Here is a 25,166-nt window from a genome sequence, read left to right as displayed (position 1 = left end):
CAATCTGACCCCAGAAAACTTTCTGTAAAAACAAGCTCAGTGATGAATGCCGTTCCAGAGAATGGTGCACAAGTTCCATTTCTATGCTTTTACTGAAATGTCACATGCATACTTGATCTCAAATGTAATTACTCGCTCAGTGGGAAGCCAACGGTAAATGTGCGGGCTGGATTTCTTACTCACTCATTCACACTTTCCGACGCAGGGCCTAAATTATAACTTTTAAAGAAATACCACTTTCATATTGGAATACAAAATGTGATTCACGGATGTCTCTGGACAGTACGTGAGGCAGTGAAGTACAAATTATTATTATCAAGTGTGAAAAATTAGAGATTGTTATTGTTCAGTGGATGCTGTGAGGGGAAAAAAAACATTTCAAAGACATGCAGGTTCCAAAGTGATCTTTTTCAACGTGGTCATATCAGTGATTTCCCAAGGGGACACTATTGTTGGTGGTGGAGTTAGTCAATTAATTCAATTAACATTTTAAATCTGAAATATATATATATAAGAAGACACACCATCCCGTAGGAGGGGTTGAGAGGGGGATTTTATATATATTTAGTCAGCTGTCACTAAATATATATAAAATCCCCCTCTCACACTGTGTGTTGTAGTTGAGAGTGTGAGAATGTTATTAGCCTTTGAGTAGATACGTTTTATCGCTATATAATATTTATTTGACATTAATTGAGCAGTTTTAAGTGAAAAATCTTTAAATTGAATGAACTAGAATTTATAGATAAATAAACACACTATGCAAAGAACATTAATTGTACAAAGTCTGCTGCAAGTTGCCGTCTTTATTTTTTTGGTCATGTTTGTCTTTTGTCATAGCAGTGAGAGTCCAGGAGTCAGTGAGGGTTTGTCAGAGAGAAAGACAGCGAAGCACAGATAAAATTTGTCAGTAGTTTATTCATCGTTCCAACTGTACATGATGCAGTGAGAGAGGGACACCAGACGATGAGCAACATGGAGGATTACAACGATGCCAGTGCTATGGCAGCACCTGGAACACACCAACAATCAGCTGGACTGGAAATAATAGCCCTGCACAAGGAAACTGTTCAGGCCTCAATATGTACAGGCACCATACAGTGTGTTTGTGTGCATGTGTGTGTGTTTGTACGTGTACGTGTGTGTGTGTGTGTGTGTGTGTGTGTGTGTGTGATTAAAAACATCAGACTGAATGAAAAACACACAAAAATGGTTTTCAGTTGCACAAATATAAAAGGGTGCTCTCTCATTTCTCATTGGATATATTAATTCAGTTTTTTGTTGTTGTTATTTGTCCATTCGTAGTTTGAGTACGTTGAAGCAAAAATGAAACAAGACGTGTGGGAGTGGCCAGATACAAAAGATAAGCTGATCAGCAGACGTTTTTTTGTAATTCCATGTCTACAATGATATCGTTATTACCCATACTTTTGTGCAATATCTCTCTTTGCATAGTAAATAAAAGTTAAATGTTTTTGTTGTTGACATGCACCTATCTTTTGTAGCATATTTTTGTTGTAGATTTTGGGGACTCCCATATAGAATTATAAGCCCACTATAGTGATTGCATGCAGCGTTACCAGTAGAGCTGATCTTGACTTCTATTAAGAGTTAATGAGAGCAAAAGGCTAAGCCAGTATAGTGGGTGTTGATGAGGACTGTTAAGAAAGACCTGGCTGGACAGGTGAGCGCCTGCATGGACAGACTCTGTGCCCTCAGCAGTAGGAGAGGCACCACTGGCCGCAGACAGAGGGGAAAGTGCTCTGTGTGCAACAACATCCATATGTTCAGGTGATTGGTTCTTTGGCTTTTGAGTCACTGTTGAAGATACCTCAGGGGGGGGAATCTTGTGATGTTAATCGGATGTGATCTCAGTCTGAATCCCTCTAGAACTGACATGCTTCTCCTCGACGCCACCGCTGCTTCGTCCGCTGAAGTGAATCTGACCTTTGACCTCCGCCCGGACAACCACAGCGGGCTGTGCAGCGTGCGACAAACAATTTAGGTCCAAATCATAACTGCAGTATTTTTTTTATCTCAATAACATTGCCAAAAACACCCGCTATACAACATGCTAAGACAAAAAAAAAAAAAAAAGCAATTGATCTCCTTTTAAAATATGCTGATAATTCCAAACCTGAACTCCTTATTTATGTACAATTGTGTGTGTGCACTCACTATGTGGTCTGCACTGCCCTTGTGGGTCCTCACATGCAGCCTCCGTCTTTGTCTACAGCACCTAAAAGTGAACTATAGGAGTCCTTTCCACTGAGTTTGGTTTTTGACGAGGCCATCTCCTCCATTGGGTAATTCCTTTTTTCCCTCTTTGTATGTTTTTTGCAGTATATTCATAGCTTTCGTAGCCATGCAGAGCCCTGTAAAAAAGGACTCTTCATGCCAGGGGACCAGCAAGCAGCACGCTTTGTGCAGATAATCATGCCAGGTGAGAGAGTGGTGTGGATTCCGCCTGAACGCCTGTGCACTGGCACTAAAGGATGGAAGAGGGGCTCTGTCACTCTAGAGATCAGGGTGGGTGGGGCGGTGGGGGGTTGTTACATGAGTGAGGTGATGTTGAGAAGGCTGCAATTCTTATGTCACTACAATGGAATTTGTTAAAATGTCCACTATGTCTTTTTCAAGTAAATCTAATGCCAAAGATCAGCAGCAATAAGTGCAGTCCAGCTGTCAGGTAGCCAACTAAGGAAGCCTTGGAGAAGTCCGCCTGTGATTGCCATCTCTCCCTGGGTTAAATGGCTGAGGCGTTGGGGTCATATCGCCGTTTCTTCACATTTCTTATGAGGAGACAAGAAACAGGAGTCAGTGTGCGCCATACTCGCATCTGTTAACACAGCTAGTGCAACCTGGACAAGCAACCACACTCATCTCTTCAGTTCACAACAGTACTCACAAGCAAATGCTGCAGACATTTCTCTCACTTACTGTTATATCAAATGAAATGAGATGACAACATTTCACTGTTGTCATCTGTGCAATTTTTGAGGACTTCCAAGATCAAAATGCTGAAGACACTGAAGTGAGGAAAGGCTGGTCCATGTTGGCCAGTTTGACCTTGACTGCAGAGACAGTCAAAGGTATTTATATTCACAAACTTTAGACAGTATTATTCACTTTTGTCATTTGACTGCAAGACCATGGCTGAAGACCATGAGAATATTTTGATTTAGGATCCAATACAATTAAACTGCCACATTTTGTGACACTGAGCAGTGGATTGAAGTGAAACATGTTTTAGTATTAGTTTTGTGAGTAAAAAGACAAGAAAGAGTAAAAAAAATATGTGAAAAAGTGTGAATATTGAAGGTCTGTGAACATAAATATCCTTTGTTGCCTTCTGGCAGACAAGCCTGGCTTGTTCGTGCAACATCCGTTTACAAGGTGAACAAGTGTAGGAGACATGTCTCATTACCAGTTTTGATGGGAAAAGACATTAGTTCCACGTAAAAACATAACCATCTGGGAGGAAAGAGCTAACATAAAATACACTCTATAGAAGGAGGGAGAGAGAAGACGACCACATAAACAACAACCACGGCAGCAGAAGCAACAATAACTACTACCACAACAGTGGAACGACAACGAATACGACAACAGGAGTGATGTACAACCTCCCCGTACTGTGGCTTGTTGTGGGGCTTCTATCACTCTGTCATGCACCTGCTCCAATAGTAGGCCAGTTGTAGGTGCCACTATTGCTGTGCGTGGTTCATGCAGTGCGATGCGCTGTGTCTGTACCAGGTCTGTGAAGCAGGCAGCAATGGCAGCTGGTGTGGGCGGGTCCGAGAGTCCTGCTCTGCTCTAGGGTGGAGCCTGGCCATCCCGGTGGGCGTGGCCAGCCATGGCACAAAGGCTGCGACCAACAAAAAGGGTCCTGGCTTCTCTCTGTCTCCCTCTCTGTCTCTTTCTCTCTCTGTGTCGCTCTCACCACTCCATTTAAAGTCTCACCCTCAAACAGTAAACGGACTGAGAAAGAGATCATGGAGGTGATGAGAGCACGACAAACCCTGGACCACATCACTCTGGGTTTGGCTCAGCCTTTGTGCAATGAACTGACCTCCTCCAAATCAACAAGTCAACATGCAGAAATGTTTCATTTCTTATTCTTTCTGTTTTTACTTTAAGTGACAACCATGATGCTTCGCTACCTGGCATGCTTTGGTGGCTGCAGGATTAAGATTTCTGGTTTACTCCTGAGGCCTATTTATATTTAAGATGTGTAACACCCCTGTTGCTCAAGACATCAGGCTAATAAGTGGTAGATTGGAACTCATCAAACATAATCTATAGTACAATTGAGTACATTTCCTGGCTATGCAGAGATATGTTAGAGGCCTATTGTTGCATTTCAGAGGGGAAGTTAGATTTTAACTTATCAATATAGGATACACAAGATTTTTTTTTAACCATTTAACTGTAAGAAAGTATTCACCCCCCCTTTTTATGAGTATCTCTGTTATCCGGTCCTTCACTGAACATGCATGTCAAGCATTGAGCTCTGCCGGTCCAATCAGTTTGAGGTTCTGCTACAGATGCACAGACGAACCCTAGTGTCTCCTTCAGATCCCCGTTTACACATCGACCCCCTGTACAACGTCCACATCCTCGTCAGCAAAACAACCAGGACCACACGCTGGAGGACGTTTTGTAATTTCAGATTCACGTTAAGCACGTTCATGAAAGTGCCGCCACACTTTTGAGAAAGATTAGTCGATTTAAAATGCATTATGGTTTCGTGTTGTCCACCCGGGTGTCCATATTCTATAGCAGAAGCTCAAACCCTGGTGTCTAGAAGCAGCAGGGATGCTAGTGTTAGAGCAGGAGAGGCATGCGGCGTGTTGCTTACTTAAAGCCCCATCCAGTCCCCCCCAGCACTATGGCAGCCACAAGGATGGCTCCGGCGATGGAGCCTATTATTAGATTCGTGGCACTAGGACCTGTAAAGGGTTATGGGGGGAAAAAGACATGAGTTTCTGCACTCACTTACTGTATCAATAACATGTAGCTATACAATGATGATTTCACATGGAACAGAACACATAACCATAAGTATACTATAACAGTAAAATGTATTTTGCATGCTTTTCAATCCCCTTTAATGTGTAATATGAAGATAATGAAGTAGAGGCCCTGGGAATATTTGCATTTATCAGGCGCCAGTTGACAAAGGGGTTATCAGTGGTCTGTTTGTTAAGGTTGTGCAGGAGACTACTGTCGACCCTGGGTATCCGTCACTGTAGAGGTTTATTTAAACAGAGATTGACAGGTGATTTTTATGTGTGGCCTGCAGTATGAGCAGCAGAAAATGTTTTTTAAGGGGGCCCAGTCACCACACAGCCTACCACTGACTGACAAGCCAGGTCAATAACTGGACACTTCTCAAGCCCGTTTTCCATCTAAATGCCCCACATGCCCCAGAAAGGAGAGGATCACAGGAGCAACCACATAACGACTAAGAAGAAGAAGAAGAGAGAGAAACGGGTTAAGAAGAGGAGGAGGGAGAATGAGAAAGAGGCTTGTAGTAATGGGGAACAACAGGAAGTGGGGAGGAAGGAGGAGGAGGAGGAGGAGGAGGCAGGGGGGAATCCATCAATCAATCACACAACACTGAAAACATCCAATCACATGACAATTATATGGTCATCACCAACACACAAGAAAACACAAAGCCACCGGGACGCACACACGGGCTCAGGCCGGCTCACGAGACCGCCCGCACACTGAGGCACCACTATGAGAGGAAGAGCTGTGAAAGGGTTAAAGATGCTTACTCTATTCCCCACCCTGTGCCTCCAAAAATCACCCCCAGGGCCAGAATGGTCCCTGCTACTGCCCCTATCAGCCTGTTAGTGGCCACGCTCACTGTGCAGAGGGAAAAGGAGCATTATTACCACCCTGTCAAAAACAAACAGCAGGCTTCTGCCTCAGAGACAAGGATGAAGTGACACGGTTCCCTTCAGTGACACTTCCTGCCCCCCTTAGCCACCTCCGTGTCTGCCCCTGTAGGCAGACCATCAGGTGTACAGCTGAAGTGTGTGTTAATTTCATCTTCTGAGTCAAACTAAACAAATGAAACACTGCTTTTATATTCACCTTTGGCTGCTACTTTACATTGTTACGTCTTTACAGCACGAGTACACCTGAGAAACTCACGTCTAAGGAATCTGTGCTGACTCGGCTCAAGCAGTGTGACTGAGGAGGACAAAATATACAGTACATGCTCATATGTCAGGGAGAATCTTGGCTGAGTTAAACGAGTGCGCATAAATGCGTGAGTGTTATTCATTCTATCAGATGTATCAGAGGGGTTGAAAGAGGTGGAAACCGACCCTTGGGTCCTTCGTCCTGAGTGGCCTCAGGCTCTTTAGGCGGGTCAGGCATGCTACAGTCTGTCCCTGCCCAGGTGGTGTCACAGGTGCACGTGGCTTCATTGTTGCACACCTGTACGAATAAAAAGAGAAATAGACGAGGTGAGAGCTTTCAATGAAGCTGCTGACGCAACTTTGCTTGCACCTGTCTTAACATTGAAAAGAGAGATAGGAGAGCTACAACATCATCATCATCATCAATGACAAAAGACCATTCTGACATCTTGACCTGCGTTCTTCATATGTGTACAACAAATCTGCGAAAAATGGCTGGACCCAATTTTAATGTCTGAAAACAGCTTATAACAAATAACGGCTCTGCAGCATAACGTGTAATTTCCCCAACAGTTAAGATGGAAATGTGTGGCGAGGCAGGCTTTTGCTACAATGGACAAAAACCCAATTAGAATATTAAATTTCCCCACCACCTTTCATCAAGGGGCCTGATTTGACCTCTCCTGAGGAATGCATGTACAGGCTGTGATTGGCTGACGGGGCGGGGCAACTCACACCTTTATCGTTCTTATCAGACACATTCGAGATGAACTGTTCCTTGCCCGGAAAGTAGATGAGAGCAGATGACGGGCTGTTCTCGACAGCTTTCATAGACTGTACAGGAAGTCACAGAAATCTTTACATCCTGATACATAAAATTTCTAAAATTTCAACACTGCACAAGAACAGGCTGTAGCAGGTAATGAGCAAATCAGGTAAATTAGATAAGGGCCGGGTGATAAAACAATAACAATCATATCACCAAACAAACATTCGACAAATATATAGATTTTTTTAATGTATTGTGCAAGTACAGTGAGGAGGTGTAACAAATTATCTACCTCCGATTTGTCAAATATTTAGCTGTTTAGTAGTATTCCTCATTTTCTGCCAATAACGAAGAGTTTTAAACCACCACCTTCACTCAGGAGCAAAAATCTTTAAACCTGAAAGAAATAATCATTTGACATTTATCGTGATATTTGTTGATACTGACTGATATGACATGTTGGGCGTGTTTAGTTACATACAAGATTGAGGTCTGGCAAAAATCACTGACCTGATCACAAGACTGTCAACACATTTTGAACTTGGCCTGTAGTTCATTTTGAAGATGACTTTAGGTGTCAGTTACCATGCTGCAAAACATTCCGTGCTTTATTGTTTATTTTACTCTAAATGGGACCATAATGTACAGAATGAACATCATGCTGTAGTGAAAAAGTGAAAGTAGCGATTGAAACCATAAAGTCCTCAGGAAAATGTTTACTGATGTTATATATCAAGTGAGAAGTCATTTTTCTCAAAGACGACTGTGTGGAGTCGCCGTCTGCTGGTCTTTCGAGAGAAAACAGGTTTTGGGCACTTCCATATTGACTTCACTTTCCGGAGCCGGTGACTTCACTTCCATTTTTATATACAGTCTGTGGTTACAACAGATGTATTGTTTGTTTCTCTGCCAAGTTACTGCCTATTGAGCTTTGTCAAACCGGGACTCACCCCATGGGCAGAGCACACCTGTCCATTAGGTCCAATGGGGCAGGTGCTCATGTTGAGTAACTGGATGGGCAGACACTTGTGGTCAAGGCACATCATTGACGGCCCACAGGGCGTCCCATCCTCCACGTAGCCTAAATCAGTGTCATCATCCAGAAGGACATGGCCACCACTGTGACGAGAGGGAGAGCGGACAAAGGAGTGGTGAATGAGAGGAGCTACTAAAAAAAAAATCACACAAGGAAGATTTAAAGAAAAGTGACAGGAGCACTGACTCTAATTTTCCAAGTTTCAAGGACATGAACAGTTACTGTAAAGTAATATACTAAACGTGTTTACCTGCAATCTATCTGTACATTTTTATGGTTGAAGAAGGTGGTGGTCATTTCTCCTTTCATCATTCCGATGCGTGGGCTGCGGCCAGTGTTTGCACACAAAAGGTAACCACAGAACACATCACTGTAAAAGAAAAAGAAAGAAAAACTAATCTGTACCGTCGCCTGTTTTCCCACTGTTTTCCAATGTGAAACATTAAAGCAAACCTGGAGAAGGAAACATTTTTTGTATGAGCTAGAAGAACAACTTTCATAAAAAATAATAAATGACAAGCCCTCTGTTGCCCTCTACTTGTCACTAAGTAGAGATCAGGGAGGAATCAAAGCACTGCCCGTGTATAGAAAAAGAAGTGACTGCCTTTCGGACATGTGGAGGCGAAATATCAAGGTTCATATTTAGGGGATGGTTTAGGTGAACTTTGAGAGAACAGCTGCCAATAGCTGTTTTTTTTCTTTTTCAGAAACAGAGGCAAAATACAAATTTGCAGTGTTTCCTTCAGGCCAATTGCAGGAAGTTGAAACAACATTAAACACTAGCAGAAGAGAAAGAAGTGGAGAAGAAGCAAAAATGAGCCGTGGCACCACAAATATTAAAGACCCATTATTGCAGGATCGCTGGCAGTCTTCCTCCAAGGATATAATGCTTGTCACACAACAGAAAGAACGGCCTGTCGGGAATTTATAGGGAAAATAACATCTTTTAATTTAATTTGTCTGTCTTTGAAACTCACTGTTTGCTACACTGGATCCATTTCTCTCCATCTCTTCCACAGTTGCCCTTCTCTGTGCCCTCCGTGTTGAGTTTCTCGTAGCAGAACTTCTCCGAGCCTCCGGCCTCTGACGAACAGAGACGAGGGGTGAACTGCAAGTCTCTTGTATGGTGGCTCTCTAATGTGAAGCCTAACGTGTGGTGTTAATCTTACTTGACCCCCAGATGTATTTACACTGGTTCTCTCTTGTCTTGCACTCTCCACTGTAGCAGCGACCCTTCAGACAGTTAGAGAGGGGAAAAATAACCCAATGAATTATTTACATTCTCAGGCTGCTGCTCCCAAACTGCTTTTCTGGTGCATGAGAGGTAAAACAGCTTCATCAGTCTGCGCACCTGGTTGACCTGGCAGAGGTAACCATCTTGTTTATGAAGGTTGGGAGGGCACTGGAAAAAAAACAACATATGACTTCTTCACCCTGCACGTTAGAGTAAGAAAGACAAAAATGAACTGTTCGAAATGAAATCAAATGTGACAGTTCTGAATAAAACACCTGTCCAGAGTCCCCAGAGCAGGTCTCAGAGATGTCACAGTCGTTCACAGCGTAGCGGCAACTGTAACCTCGTGGATAGAACTGGCAGGAAAAAAAGAAAATAAGGGAAAAGTCTAAATTAAAGTGTTTCAGAAATCAATATTTTGTGCTTAAGAAAAGCCCAAGCTCAAATACCAGACATGTGTTATTGCAGCAAGGACCATCGCTGCAGTGCGCCCCGTTGGCGAGGGAACACTTCTTGCAGCATTCCTTGTAGCACTCCTAAAAAGATAAGCAGGCATGAGCTTCGTCCATCTGGACAAACAACAAGACGACAACAAACAGATGTGACTGGCTGAAGGAAAAAGAAAACTCACTGCTCTCCCTCCGCAGTCACACTCCTCGCCCATTTCTACAAATCCATTCCCACACTCTGTGGTCTCGAACAGCTGCCAAAAGAGGGCGAGAGCGTTTTGAGAACACAGGAGAGAGAGAAAACAAGTGAGATTTAAGACGTGTCATGTGAAGAAAGGGGCAGAGCAGTGAGCTACTAACCTTGGTTGGTCTGTTAAACAAACAGGAGCCTCCACCTTTCAAGAGGAACTCCTTGTAATCGGAGATGCTGCATTTGGAGAATCTCCGAGGATGTTGGACCCTGAAGGGAGAGAATTCTAGGTGATAACCAGAACTGGAAGCAGGGTTAAAAAATGCTCTGGGTGTGGGGTGGGTGATGATCTGCATTTCCTAATAACATTTCCATCCAGCCAAAGTAAACACAGACACAGACATACATACATACAGTGTACAATATGAGAATTTATGATATGGTTTATATTCTGCATCTGCATTCTGTGATGCGTTTAGTCCACATGATTTGCATCTGGTTGACTTGCAATTCACTTTCATTTGAGTACATCAATACAATCTTTTATTTCTGGCATTGTAGATGCATTACTGCTGCATCTTGCTACTTGAATCGACAAAAAGACCAAGAAAAGCAAAACAAATAAATAACAAGACAAAAAAACAAAGCACGTTAGTTGTGAACAGAGGAAGCAAATTAGATCGTGTCAATCGTCAGTGTGGTGGGAAGTAGCAATGAAAGTGTTACTGGTGCTCTTTTCAGCATATACTGTCGTGGTGCCCTTTGTCATTTCAAATTTCAAATAACAGTAGCTGATAAAAAACCACACTGATCCCATCAATACTTGGTGTTAACATACAATCTGAATCTATCAGGTACAGATTAATTTACACTGATTTACAAATTTGTTTAACACTGCAAAACAAAAGGGTTGACATTTTATAGGGTTATAATAGGGGTTTCTGAATTATGAAAAAACTGACTTATACCATCATTCCCACACTCCCTACTACATTATTGTGTGTGTGTGAGAGAGAGATGTTGGACATTACCCAGTATCCTCCATTATGCAGCCAGTCCACGAGTCAGAACAGCCACATTCCTCTGCAAAAAGGAGTAGGGGAAAGGGAAACCACATAGAGACAAGCAGAAAGAGAGAGAAAGAGAGAGGAAGAGAGATATTACACCCTGCTGATTTTTTTTTTAAAGAAAAATATGTTGATATGCCCTTGATTTCTGCAGCATTTGTTTTAACTGATCTACTCTTACTTTCCAGTCAATATTGAACTGTTTCGGGACCATAAAATGAATTTTCTTCTCCTTCTTCTTCTTCTTCTTTTTGCTTGCAATTTCTAACATAACATCTGTTTGATGACTCTGCCTCATTTAACTTTAACTTTGATCTTAAAAGTGATTGCATTAATCCTGACTCCTCTAAGTCTACTTTTGAGCCACTTCTTCAAGGACAATCAGTGCGTCTCTCTGTCTGTCGCTCCTGGCATCGAGCTGTGAAGAGGCACCTTACATGCACCTTTTTTTGTTTTGCAGGCGCCATCTGCTGTTGCAAATGCCTTAAGACATTTAAATGTCTGGACCTTAAATGTATATATCAACACATTTTCAAATGTAATTTACAGAAAAATTTACCGTCTTACATTAAGCCCATTAGAGACATTTTAGTAGGTTGCTTTTATCTAACCAAGATGTTCAGCAATGGGAAATTTAAAGGCTTGGTAATGGTATGTGTCTGGCCATGCCAACATTTCTTTGGATCATTTGCTGAAGTTTTAAGATATCTGCCGCCAAACCAACACAATGAAATTAAAAAGCACTGAATAATGAAATTTGAAAATGTTCAAAGATACATTCCTTTTTAAACAACCATGTCTCAGATTAAACAGGTCAAACCACGGACCTCTCTATGGACAATTACAGAACTACTTTCTACCAAAAACTTGGTAGAAAAAAAAGAAGAAAAAGAATGATAGTGACGGATATCTCAAAACCACAGCGAATTATGTTACAGTCACTTGGCGGACACTTTTGCCCAAAGCAACTTAAGACAATGGGAAGAAAAAGTAGATGTTATCAAGAATTGCATGGAGTCAACTAGCCTTCTGAACTGTCCTGACTTCAGAGGTCATTCCACCACAGTGGGTCTGGGTAGGAGAAGAACAGGCGTGTCCTGAGATGAACGAGTGCTCCTTTATGAAACTAAATCTGAATACCACTTATATTCATAATTAGATTAACCTGAACCTTGTGATTTTGGCCCTGTAAGACTGCCCTTCCTGGCTCACTCATACTACATGTGAGATAACAACGTCTATTTCATGTATACTTCTCTTGGCTGCTGGGTCCCACTGGATGCCCAGATTCTGTGCCAGGCTCTGGCTTAGAGACACCGCCATTGACCCGGTGGTGCCGTACTGTGGACACAGCGGAGACCAGAGATTATTCACTTGCAGTCACTCTCTGTGATCTGTTCAAAGACGGATGCCGGACGTTAGACAGCAAACCTGACCTCATTGACTCCTACTCCACGGTTCAGAGAACACACGCCCCCGAAGTACGCTGTACTGCTTCTGCGGTAGTGGAAGGCCACGTTTCTACGACATTAACGGAAGACAAAGAGGAAGACATGAACAACAGACGAGAGATTAAAACATCACAGAGGAGGAGATGAGGCAAAAAGTTAAAAATCTAGTTAACAGAGTAACTGACAGCTGTGTGAGGTGCCAGTGTTCCTTCTTTCCAAGCTTGTGTGGTTCCTCCTTCTGAACAGACGCAGTTTGCGGCACAATCTCTTCAAAAGTCCTGACACTGATTACCGAACAGTTTATGTGCTTCAAGAGGAAGAATTTCCTTGGTACTTATACTGATTCTTAAGAATAATTTCTCCAACAACTAATGTTAGTAATTTGATATATTCTTAAAAGTTTGACTTTAATCTTGAAACTTTTGTTACGCATATAAAGACTTTGTTTCAATGTTTAGCTTAAATGAAGAGCTTACGAGAAGAGGTGCACAACGTCGGCGTGGTGCTTGATGCTCTGCTGCCGGTACTTGGCGAAATCTCGCAGCATTTCCAGCGGCCTCACGCTGATGGGGATCTGATCCTTGTCTGTCCAGATCTCCACGGCAACGAGCACCACCCGTGTATGTAGCTGCTCTTTGAAGACCTGCCGTTGAAGTGCACAGTGAATGGGAGGAACACAGAAAGACAGAGAGGGAGAGAAAAAACACTGGGCTGTGAATTTGAATCTGAACTGTCTGAAGAGGACAGATGAGCGGATGCTGCACACCAGGAACAGGGAGGAACAAGGGGAGTGTTAAAGCCCATGATTGGAACAAAGAGGATACACCAGCAGAATAAGGACAAAGAGATTTCATAACCCTGACCATTTACATGAACACTGACAGAAAGGTCTGTAGTCATAAATCAAACAGCTGGACAAAGTCAAATATTGAGCTGTTGGTGGCACCAGAAGTAAAGTCAATCATTCGGATTAATGCTCTGATGAACATGAGCCAACATTTCTGTCAATCTATCAGCTGTAGACGTAAGCTGCTTTCAGGCATGCACTAAAGTCTGGACATTTTCCTTAACTTTCCTGGAGGGCCTGTATGTGAGAATGTTTCTTCCGACATTTTCCAAATCTTTCCTGCCAGCCCCCTTGCAAAACGTATGTAAAATGTCAGAGAGAGCACATGTGAGAAAAAAAAAGGAATATCTCAGCAAGACTGCGAGCGAGTGGGCGCTCTACCCAAGTGCCACACCTCGCCTGGATGTTCTGGAAATGTCCCTATAGTTGTGAACGCATCTGACACGGACAATCTCCTGCTGCGTTCTTCATGTGTGAAAGGCACCAATTTCCGGGCATTTCCATGAGTTCATGTCTGTAAACAGCAAAGATATTTCACACCGATAGTGAAAACTTTGACCTGCTGATGGTGCTACTGAAAAAGAAAAGGGATCTCCCATGTTATTGGGATTCATTATCTTGGATATCTATCCCAAAAGTCATAGTAATCAATCCAACAGTTCTATATAAAATGTTATTAAAAATGTCAGATATTTCAGTCTGGACTGAAGAGGTAAGTCAAGTGACAAACTGGTCAACAAGCCATTCCTAGATCCAACGAGTTAGTGCGGCTAATAATACAAAAAATGAAAAAAGAATACTGATTGTATACAATCTGAAATGGATCTGTATTATGGATGAGATACACATTTGTCAAAGGGTAACTAAAGAGTTTACTCACAGCATCCACAAGATTCACCACTGATTTGGCAAAATTCATGGTGTGCTGCTTGGTCCGATGACGTTTATGCTGCAGGCACAAATAACAAGAACAACAGGGAAGACGGATAAGTGACAAATGAGGGTTTTGCTAATGCAAACACAATACAGCAGGGCACATTCAATGACACTGCAGAGAAGATCTAAAATGTAAATGCATTTTTTTAGATGTTTTTGATAAAATAAAACATAAAGTAGTAAAAGATAAAAGAATAAAAGACAGTAAAAGCAGGCATTTCATATTGTTGTTACTGCGTTTGATGAGAACACGTACCATACTGTGGTCACTGACAATCATGATCTCTAGATATTTCATCTCCTCAAACACACTGCGAGGCATCTGCAAATCAAAAACAGAAATAATCAGCAATGACCGGCTAGTTCAAAGCATGAGCTTTTGTTCATGCTTTTAACCAAGTTTGACCTTGTACATTTTTATTTTTATTTTAAACTCAATGTATAAATATTAAAGCGTGGTAGAGCTAAAGTTTGTTGCATTACTTCAGAGAGGTGAGATCAGAGACTTACAGCTCGCTTTTTCCTACGCTTCAGCCAGGACAAGTCATCCGGCTCTGAGAAGAGCTGCCCTTCCACAACTGCAGACACAGGACAAGAAACAGTGACACACATAGTAAGTAATTACAAGAATTTCAAAAGAAATTGTCTCTCTGAGTTTCCCGTGGAGTACTGGCTACGTTACATCACGTATGCTAGATGTCAGTGGAAATATGAAACTTGGTAAAATGGAAGAAGCAGGAGCAACACGACATGCTTCATAAAAATAAGCCTGTCTGTTTCTGACAACAATTTTCAAATACTGTTAAATGAATTCCAGGTAATTCCTCTGGTTTTTATACGTTGTGGATTATGTTAGGATTATTTCTGGACTCTCCCTGGTTGTGGACATGTATTAGCGTTTTCCATCGTCCCAATTCAGTCATGCTGGGCATGACCACCACTTCGCCAATCTTCCACCGCACCCGTTTCCCATCTGGGAATCATCCCCACACCTGACTGCAGTGTGTGAGGACCAGATGGATCACTACCCCCTTGCCAGGACATCGCGTTGCCTCGTGGTACTCGCTCTTCGGCCGAATCTTGCTTGCTAGTCTGACACTTGAATGTCTCTGCTTTTTTTCTGTGCTTGCCCGCTTGGCAGCTAACCCGGTCTTCTCCCTCTGCCAGGATCACAGCTACTCACACTCAGGTCCAGTCACGCTCAGCCAGCTCATCAGCCACACAACCCAACAGGACTCTGGAAATCCCCTGGATCCTTTTGGACTCGCACTGCTCTGGGCCATGGATTCCCCCCATTCCTTCCCTAGTCTTGGTTTGATACTCTACCTTTGTTATTGGTCAGCCCTGACCTTTGCACATCATGCTGCACAGCACATTCATTATTGTCATTAAATATTTTATCGATGTGTGGCGTTTCTGCAATCTGTTCTTGCAAATGGAGGCCGGCGTAGAAAATAACCCACAATACGTATTATAAAATCTTGAGTTTTAACAGCCATTAAAATCACATTCTTTACCAACCCAAAGGACCCCTGTGTGCTTGCATGTTGTGTGGTGAAGTATGTAAGGAAAAGGTAATGACAGGATAAAGGAGGTGCGGCGACGGTTAAAGGTGGGGGACCGATGAAGGAGGTTATTTAAGATGATGAACGACAGTGATGGAAACCCTTACCCTGCTCCTCCGGGTCATTGTTCCAGTGAAGGGAGGCTGCTCTTCTTAGTTTATGAGGCCTTGCAGCTGTATCCTGCAGGGGTGTGGCACACAAGTGTTAAAAGATTTAAGAGGCGCTGGTGCATGGGAGGGAAAAAGTGTTCACTATGGGCACTGTTAAGTGAGATTAAACTTTTAGTGTAGTGACTGAATAGAAAAGAACAAACTTGGATAAATAGCAGTGAGCTGTTGTGTGCCACACACGATGAGCTGAATTTGAAAGAAGAATAGCAATGGCAGCATCACTACTAGTAAGGGCTGAAGGATTGGATTACATTGGATTAGTGCGAAATCTTAACAGGAGTAGATATAATCATATGAAATGATTGCGGTCCAAATTAATGCAGTAATTTACAGAGCCACAACCACGGTGACAATGCACACATGCTTGATGTTAAGCAGGTATCATGTTTACTTGATAAAAGTTTAGCATGCTGGCATGACAACATCTGTTAATTAGCACTGAACCCGAAGTGCAGCCGAGGTGGGAATGTCGTTAGTTTTGCAGGTACCTGAGAAATTAAAATTATTTTGACTTGCTTGTGGAGCTAGATAAAAAGCTCTTTGGGCAATGAATGAAACTTTCAAGTCAGTCAAGATTTTGTTTTACACATATCAAGAGTTTGGTCTCATTTAATGCATAAGAGCTGCTTTGAACACAAGCTTGAGTATCTGAAGCGTGATCTTTCATAATGCTGAGAAAATATCCTCATAAATAAAGGAATATAAATAGATATTTATTCAAATCATATACTGCCAAACTTAGCAACCACTTGCCTTGTATAGCTGGAATTAACATGATTAGTACACTCAGAGGTTCAAATAGCTTAAAAATACACAGGGATGTTTGTTTTGCTATAGCATCAAATCATATTTTAAAATCTAAAAATGAGGCTACAACAATGTTCAGACAGACTGTACTAAAACTCAAGGTCATGTTTTCAAGTACATATCGGAAAGCCATGCGTCATTATCTCATGTGCCTCAGCTCCTTCCTTTAAAAACAGGAATGTCCTTGGAGTGATGAGGATATCCTCAGCTAAAAATGTAGAAAGCAAGAAACGGCAGGGAGTGTCGTGCCTGTGTGGTGGAGGTGACACTACATGAGCAGCAGTGGAAGAAAAGAAAAAAAGAGTGATACATATTTTGGTTCTAGGCAAAGGGAATAACTTACGATTGAATGAGTCTGTGCTAAGGGCTCAATTAGATACACATAGACTCCATCGTCAAACATCCCGCTGGCGGCCAGAGAGAGAAGAAAAGGGAGAGAAGCCATTCGATACTGAGTCAATAGGAGCCGAGGAGCAGAGATGAGTGTATCCAGAGATATTCTGAACACAGCGAGGAGCACACACAACTCTGCTGTTCACTTACTGCAGCCCGTTGCAGGTGGATAGGGCCACGTGGGAGTTATCGTTCCCTCTCACCTGGCCGTGGTAGTAACAGTGCTCACCGCCCTGGGGAAAGACGGAGACAGTGCGAATGGAACATCACAGCAGACCGAGGCCATAAATAAAATAGCAATACAACACAAAACTGTGTATCCCACTCATTACATGGGGAATGTGCCACTTTCCTACTTAATTATCTTGTGCTTGATTTTTTTTTTCTCGAGCATTTTGCGAGGATGTAACAGCTTGTCTCACAGATGTCGGTTTGGCATATGTGCAGTTCACTTTCTGCAGGAGGGGAGGGAGGGGGTGGGGGTCTTCTGCTTGTTAAGATGTGTGTTAATACATTGCAAGGTGTGTCCTGGCACTATCTCTGACTCAGCTGTGAGGCCCAGGGTGAACAGAGGACGCCTCCTTCCTCCTCCTCCTCCTCCTCCTCCTCCTCCTCCTCCTCCTCTGTCTCTCTCTGCCCCTCTCACACACTTCACCCATCCCACGCTGCACTGTTACTGCAGAGTGCTTTCTCTCTCACGTCACGTGACCAGAGCTCCAGCAGGAGGCTGCAGGGGAGCAAAACCCTGCTGATTCAGCTACAGTACGCCCAGCCCAGCCCTGCCTGAATCAGCAGCAGCAGTAGCAGCAGCAGGAGGAGGAGGAGGAGGAGGAATGAGCTCTCGTTCCCAACCTGTTCTATTCTCTCCCTTAAAATCGTGTACTTCTACTTATCTATCTATCTTTTGTGTTAATGTAACTGCAGTTTTTTTGGTTGACACTTGACAGTTGCAGTTGTTAATTTCATGACCAATTTGCAGAAGGGTTAACAATAAAATATAACAAACAAACTGATGTACAGGCCGTCGGCACACGTCTGTTCCTGTCTTTGGTTTCAGTTGGTCAAAAGTACAGAAGACGTTACCTTCGATAGAACAGGTTTGCCCCCTTCATAATGGATTTCCACGTAATCTGAAGACAGCAACTCACTGAAATAAAAACAGGGATCAAAGTTGGTTAAGTTGAGAGGATGTGATGCGGCGACCATTAAAAACAAGCAGGAGTCCGTCTCCGTTTGCTTTCTCTGACTCAAAAACTGTGGTTTTAAACGAGCGCTGAGCACCGCTTGGGTTGGAGTTTAAACAAGAACACTCATAACCACAGGGCCTGGATTAGTCTGCGCCATCATGACATGGCCCATGGCATCTCAAAAGAGCAGCACAGATGTTTAATGTCGCCCGCCCTCAGGAAAAATGATGATGCACTTCTGAAGGCTGCACAAACAACAAAAAACTGCATTTAATAAATCTGAAAAAGTTCTGTGATAATAAGACGCTACATAGAAACTCAAGCACAGTTATTCTAAAAGTAGCCTTGACGTCACCAAATTACAAGAAAGTGTAAAACAATTCTAAAACTACTTTTAACATGACTGTCTCTTCCTCAAATCTCCCAAAATAAGATCACTGGCTGAGAAACAGCACGCACAACAGGAACCGAAACAAGTAACGACGCCTGAAATCTGCCTAATGTGATAAATGATTGTGAGGCCTCAGCTTCACCTTGAACACAACAGTCCTCCTGGCAGTTCCCGCTGTCTGAGTCAGCGTCCCTCACCGCTACACACACTCCATCTGCTAGCTGACGGCTGATTTCAAGAGGCTGCCATTTTTTTGCCACAACGGCGCTTTTGAGTAACCTTGCAAATCAAAAGCATCCTCGTCTTGGGCGAGATCAGGTGGTGTCGCAGCAGGAAAAAAAAGGAAATTAAAAATAAAAAGATGGAAGTGATGAATCTGTCCTTTGACATTGTTGAGTGATGGTCAGCAGCACGGGAGCAGCAAGTGCACCATTGTGGGAGGAGAGTCGAGGCATGGGCAGCGTGTGAGAGAGAATCCTGAGTGAGGGACCCTATTTTTAGTTTGACATGAGAGAGTAGAGTGGGCCACGCCAGAGTGTACTTCTGTGACAGTGTGTGCGTGGGCGTCGGGCAGCGCTGCAAAGCATGGAAGGGGGAAAAGCATTCGAATTTGTGTTTTGAGGTGTGTGTGTGTGTGTGTGTGTGTGTGTGTGTGTGTGTGTGTGTTTGTGTGTGTGAGAGAGAGAGATCTGTGAATCTGTGTGTGTAGACCACGAGAAGGGAGTCCTGTCCTGCCCTGAGGTCACTCTAGTCCACAGGAGACTCGAGTGCCCCAATGCAGCAGCAGCAGAGGAAAGCGAGACAGAAACAAAGCAGAGACGGAGGACCAAAAAAAATGCGGGGGGGGGGGGGTTCTTACGTCTCGCACCACATCAAATGCAGCTCTGCATCCTGTGGCGACACAACGCTGTTGTATGGCGCTGTTTAGACGCTTACACATGGAAATAATCCATAAGTCCTAAAAGATGATACTAACACTTCAAAGAAGGGTCAGCAGCACAAAGGTATTCATTACAAGGTGGCTGGGGAAGTTCCTGGTCCCAATAATGATAAACTACATAAAAAAAGGATGTGGTTTCAATCAATGCAAACCTTTCAGTGGGGGGGAAAAACGACACGGTTTACAATACCAGGTACGAGGAGAGGTGAGGAGATAAAGTAAAGTAGCACCCATTGGCCGGTTGCAGGCCTATCTATATTTAGATCAGTACTGTCGCAGCTACAACACCAAGCAGAATTCAAACCCCTGTTTTCTCATGGAGAAAAAAAAAAGGAACACGGTGAAGTTAGCTCATGTATCTCACAGATAACCTACAGTGCTTGCAAACAGCTGCGAGTCAAGGTCAGACTCGCCTCCCGTCGGCCCTTCCTGACACACAAGCATCAGCCAGTATGTGGTTTCCAAAGCACATATAACTAGTTAGAAAATGGAATATTCCTTTAGTCTCGCCTACATTATCTGACTTTGTGCATTTGCACAATAAGACTAATACTATGATCTGCTGCAGAAATCTGCACTGCACTTCAGTTGGCACTGAAATGAATCTCAAAATACTACAAAGACGGCAGAGGCAACTTCATTTCACTTAATTACTGATTCAGCAGCAATCAACCTAAATAAAAATACCCTCAATTGAATGTGTAAATCTTTATATGCCTTGAACCACCATGGACACTTCAATGGCTCTGGTTTGAAAATACTTCACTGGCATTGTCTGTAAGGTCGTAAAATCGAACGCAGTAAGACACCGCACAATATTAAATTACAACATTTTTACCAAAGAATCCAGAATCCCTCTTAAAATCCAATTTAAGGGTCTGGAATTCAATCAGCTTTTCTAAGTCCTTGTACACATGCACATTAAGTCGTCACATATGTAGACCAGCTACTTTGTGAGGGAAGTAAATCAATATCATTGAGTGTCCGGAGCTTCGTGACTCTGAATGGGACGGTGATCACAGAGCACAACTCTCAAGTCTTTGACTGTAATCCGGCATCTGAACTGAAGATTGCTCTTATCATTTGGAGGATTCTGGAAGCCAGCACACGGACCTATTCAAACTACAGCTTCCCTGAATACATTTTCTATGACTGACACTTACACTAATGACCAATCTGCAAACAGCAGTCAGCCACAGACGGGAGTCACAAGTGTTGTCATTTTTGTTTCAGCGATGACGCACAGTGGCTGCTCACGGAGAGCGTATGTTTCCCGAAGGCCGGACGACCAATGTCGCCTCAGCGGGATTTGTTCTTTTTTAGAATCAAAGAACTTCATGATGTTTTGTCATTGTTGACCTCCACCAAGGAGGTTATGTGTCCATTGGCGTTTGTTTGTCTGTTTGTTAGTAAGATCCAGGAGTTATCCCCCACTTTTATTTAACATGGCGAGATAGGGCATTAGCCTTGGTGGCGATATCCACTCTCCGAGGGCCCTACTAGTTTAAACTTAATTTCTCACTGTACTTCTGCTTTGTGTCATCGGTTCAGTTGTTGCACGTTTGCATGTATATTACATATTCCCAGATTGTGACACTTTTGGTTTTGATCATATTATGAAAATCATCCATTTTCACTTCTCCATATCCCAGACAGACATGATTTCTGGATCAATGAGGTAGACGTACCACTAGTATCAGACTTTCAGTTTGTGACCATGGCCCTAGTTCTCGCTCCCTTAATGAAGTTATTTTTATTCTATTGTCGTTTTAAAAGCCCTGAATTAAAAAAAACTAAAAAAACCCAAGTCATAGCTTTCCTTTGATTGTCTCCTGTATATTATCTATTTGTAGCGTATCAGTGCGGATCTGTTGTGGCATTGATGTTTTGACGCGAGTAAACGCGGACTGTCTCAACCCCAGGACGAATAAAGCAACTGACGTACTGCAGTTTTCAACCATCTGCACATTAGAACACGACGCTGACAGAAGACACCATTGAAAGAGACTTACAAATCACTCTCACTCACTGGAGGCTAAACCACAGTCTAACAGTTTGTTACAATAATGAACACAATGGCTGGCTTTTTAGCTATTCAAATCAATCGTTTAACTCTAATGAATTACTGTAGTTAGACGGGGTAAGAAGGAGGACCTACTTGTTCAACTTTAGATCCAGGACAAATCTGGAGCCAAAGGCCTCTAACTGGAAACTTGCCTGGGCAAGGTGGACTGCCTGTGAAGGGAGAAAAAGAGTGGTCACTGCAGACGATGGCGACTTCGGAGAATACGATCGATCATATCGGTCGACGGAGCAAAAGTCCTCCAGAGTCCACCAACACCATTATCTACAGCACAACGGACTAAGAACAGATGTGGCGGATTGTGGACAGATGGTAATGTTGCTGCGAGAAATGCTTTTCTTCAGCACGGTCGCTCCGACATGATTCCTGCCCTTGAAGATTTACACAGAGCATGTGTGTGAATGTGCTGCGTGTGTCCGTGTGTGGCTATCCTTGTGTTATCCGTGTTCCAAAATGACATTAAAGACAGGGTTATGGTTTAACACAAGCGCCAGTATGGAATCCAAAGCCTTTACCACAGCGCTTCTCTTCTCTTCTCACCACATCCATCCCAGTCTCACCCGTTACTGGCTTACCTGGCCCTCTGCGGCTTGGTCCTTGACCCGCGTGTCCAGGTCATGGTAGGTACTCTCCGAGTCCTCATTCAGGTAGTAGATCAACCGCGAGGGGTAGGTGATCTCATGCTCTACTGCATGGTATGTTGTGTTGTCTGTGGCTGGTGCTGCAGTTGCCTGTTGCTCCGGCAGCGCTGGCACCGCATCCCTCTCAACCTTGTCCTCTACTCCTTGAGAAACTGCAAGAAAATTCATGATGTAAAAAAAACATGACCAGTCCACACACACACACTCACACACACACACTCTCTCTCTCACACACACACACACACACAGTATGCAAAGAGCCGGCTGTCATCCTTTATTCATGAAACGCATTGATAATACTGAGGCAAGTGGCCGCGGCTTCATTGCGATTCTCCAGGACACACTTCACTAAGATTGGTTACATAGCATAATACACTGACGACACATATATACGCTGACTGACAATACAGAATATAAATTGCTTCATTTCATGGAAATCCACTTTTGATATGCTTATTGCTGAAGTGGAAAACTGCACCCCACAGATCAATGCAGTTGTCCATTATGCAATGTGAATCCAAACAGCAGACGACAAAAGCAGATTCTATTAAGCACAAAGAGGAGTCGCAGTGACTGCTAATTCAAATGTGGCAATAACACATCATGTTTTTTTTATAAGCTGGACAAGGGGTGCCGAGATGCTGGAGTGTGCCCCAATGCACCATCACGTTGGAGCCGCCGCATATTAAAACGGAAGACTTCCCCGTGTGAAGGAAGAAGACCCCGCATGCACCTGCAGCACATCGACAGATGTCACACACACAGTGAAGGGTGGAGGCGACTCCTCGGGATCAAAGTGACACACAGAAAAAGGCAGCAGGATGCGGCCAATACGTACCGGACGACGCTAGAGACGGATGGAGCCGGGGCGAGAGGATGCTGACGAGCAAAGTGGCCAGAAATATCAGATGCATGATTCATATTTGATAACTGTAAAATATCTCGATATCAACACGACAACGCAGTGGAAGGCTTGCGGCCCATCGTGGCGGGGAGGGAGGTCTTCATGGATCCGATCCGGGAGGCACCGGGGCTGCTGCTGCTGCTGCAGTAGCGGCTGAGGAGGAGGAGGATGGGAGGATGTGAGGAGGAGGAGGAGGAGGATGGGGGGGGGGGCGGATGTGAGGAGGAGGAGGAGGATGTGAGGAGGGGGGGCGGCAGAGAGAAGGCGGCGGCCAGGCAGCTACTGGAAGTCAACCAGCAGGCTCCTCCTCGACGAGCGCCAAAGATGTCCCCCCTCCCCTCCAGGTGACTCCGAAGGCACGAGATCACACCAACATTTATTAATAATGGTCACAATATATATGACACTCATGTCATCCATTCCACACGCAGGGATTGTTGTTGGGATTAAGAGGGACACACACACACATGTTGGCAATTATCATATTTAATTATATATACATATACATTAAAAAACAATAATTGCAATTATTATATTTAATACAGTTAACAAAGCATGAATTTCCCATTTAAGCTGTCATAGGCCTAATTTATAATATATACTCTGTATGTACAGTATGTTTAGTAAACAATAGGTTATGGGCCTTCGGATTAAATACTAGATACAAATTCAGGTTTTTCACTTACTGAAGCCAATGGGGTTTTTTTGCAGAGATATTAGCAGTAGATTTATTAAACAAAGAGGTACGTAGGGGTTTCATGTTTTAAAGCAAAGCTGACTACTTTATTTTGCTGTCGGGTGGTTTAACCAGTAACAACGTACAGAAGCTGATATACATATGCTGCGTATGTAAAATTGGATCTTTAAAAGTGTAAAATGCTTAATACTTCCCTCTAAATAGTAGTCAAGCCGAAGTATATAATTGCATTAAATGGAAATACTGAAGCACATGAAATGTTTAAAAAGCACTTGAGTCAATGTCATTGTATTTCATTCGACAGCTCTTGGTACAACATTTCATAGTTTATGTTAGGATGGAAGGATGCTGTACTCACTGTGGGTGTTTGTCGAATATATTTTTTCCCAGCAGACATTTTGACACGTAGAGGAAAACAACACAGGAGTTAGGTAACAGTGAGGTAGTATGCATGATGAAAATGAGACCGCAGCAGCTAAATGCAATTCACCAATCATTCATTTTATTATTTGCCTCTTGTGCTGTCTTCTGTGAAAAAGGCCTATCTGGCCAATTTTGACCTATTGACCCTCATCTTTCAGGATGTCATCCCCCAGTTACAGTATACGAGATCTCTCATTAACAACAGCTACATAAATTCTATGTTGCAGTAAACTTTATAAACTGAATGTTCTTTTTGTGTGTGTGTGTGTGTGTGGGGGGGGGGGGATTGGCATTTTTCACAATTTTATGACAGTTCATAGAGAAAGTGATTCATTCATAGGCTAATAAAATAACTGGCAGACAAAATGATGATCATTTCTTTTCAGCCATAATAGTATCATTCAATGTATGTTACTTCCAACACGTGCATGAATAGTGTTTTAATGTGATGGTTAGCAAAGTAAGCAAACAAAAAAGATGACGACGTGACTGATACATGAATTGGAACCAAGTGTGTTCAGACAGTAAGTGTGGAAAAGCGTGACAGCCGGTGGGGAGGTAATGATGATTGCTCCAGTAAGCTTCCTGAAAAGTCCCAGTGGGAACTGACAGAGTCATCAGATAGTGTCTTTCTGAGATAGCAGCATATCTTCAAGGAAGACTGCGTCACAGGAGCGACAGACTATAATTAGTGCATGGCCGGACCTGTAGGTTTGATAATAAAACTATGCAGAACACACAGGCACACGACGGAGCTATTGAAGGATGCGAGAGCTCCCCCCACAGGGCTGAATGATCCACAGAGTGATAAGATGGTCACTTTGGGTC

The 25,166-nt window shown here is 43.2% G+C and overlaps 1 protein-coding gene across 5 annotated transcripts; it reads right to left on the bottom strand.

Annotated features, from left to right (window-relative positions):
• Nucleotides 1-898: 898 nt before the first annotated feature.
• On the bottom strand, nucleotides 899-23,390 carry LOC118282799 (disintegrin and metalloproteinase domain-containing protein 23). Of its 5 annotated transcripts, XR_004784340.2 has the most exons (27): nucleotides 23,153-23,390; nucleotides 22,249-22,466; nucleotides 21,749-21,825; nucleotides 18,156-18,219; nucleotides 17,223-17,305; nucleotides 17,023-17,086; nucleotides 15,810-15,882; nucleotides 14,648-14,715; nucleotides 14,394-14,459; nucleotides 14,082-14,150; nucleotides 12,831-12,997; nucleotides 12,340-12,424; nucleotides 12,157-12,244; nucleotides 10,868-10,919; nucleotides 10,007-10,106; nucleotides 9,829-9,900; nucleotides 9,647-9,733; nucleotides 9,473-9,553; nucleotides 9,315-9,365; nucleotides 9,133-9,196; nucleotides 8,941-9,046; nucleotides 8,214-8,333; nucleotides 7,878-8,046; nucleotides 6,345-6,456; nucleotides 6,109-6,207; nucleotides 4,862-4,952; nucleotides 2,745-2,792 (listed from the first exon to the last, which is right to left on the bottom strand). XR_004784340.2 is itself a non-coding variant. In XM_035604250.2 (26 exons), exons 1-26 carry the CDS (start codon nucleotides 23,226-23,228, stop codon nucleotides 2,747-2,749), a joined length of 2,349 nt encoding a protein of 782 aa, XP_035460143.1. In that variant the 5' UTR covers nucleotides 23,229-23,390; the 3' UTR covers nucleotides 899-2,746. The 5 variants fall into 5 exon arrangements, 4 of the variants coding, with proteins under 4 accessions (XP_035460143.1, XP_035460142.1, XP_035460145.1 ...); XM_035604250.2 differs by lacking the exons at nucleotides 4,862-4,952; nucleotides 6,109-6,207 and adding an exon at nucleotides 5,787-5,877 and having other exon boundaries at nucleotides 899-2,792; XM_035604249.2 differs by lacking the exon at nucleotides 6,109-6,207 and having other exon boundaries at nucleotides 899-2,792.
• Between the last annotated feature and the right edge of the window lie 1,776 nt (nucleotides 23,391-25,166).

This window comes from Scophthalmus maximus, chromosome 14 (genome assembly GCF_022379125.1).
Source record: "Scophthalmus maximus strain ysfricsl-2021 chromosome 14, ASM2237912v1, whole genome shotgun sequence".
In the NCBI taxonomy this organism is placed as follows: domain Eukaryota; kingdom Metazoa; phylum Chordata; class Actinopteri; order Pleuronectiformes; family Scophthalmidae; genus Scophthalmus; species Scophthalmus maximus.
The sequence above is the reverse complement of the archived record's forward strand: the minus strand, read 5'-3'. Positions and strand labels throughout refer to the sequence as shown.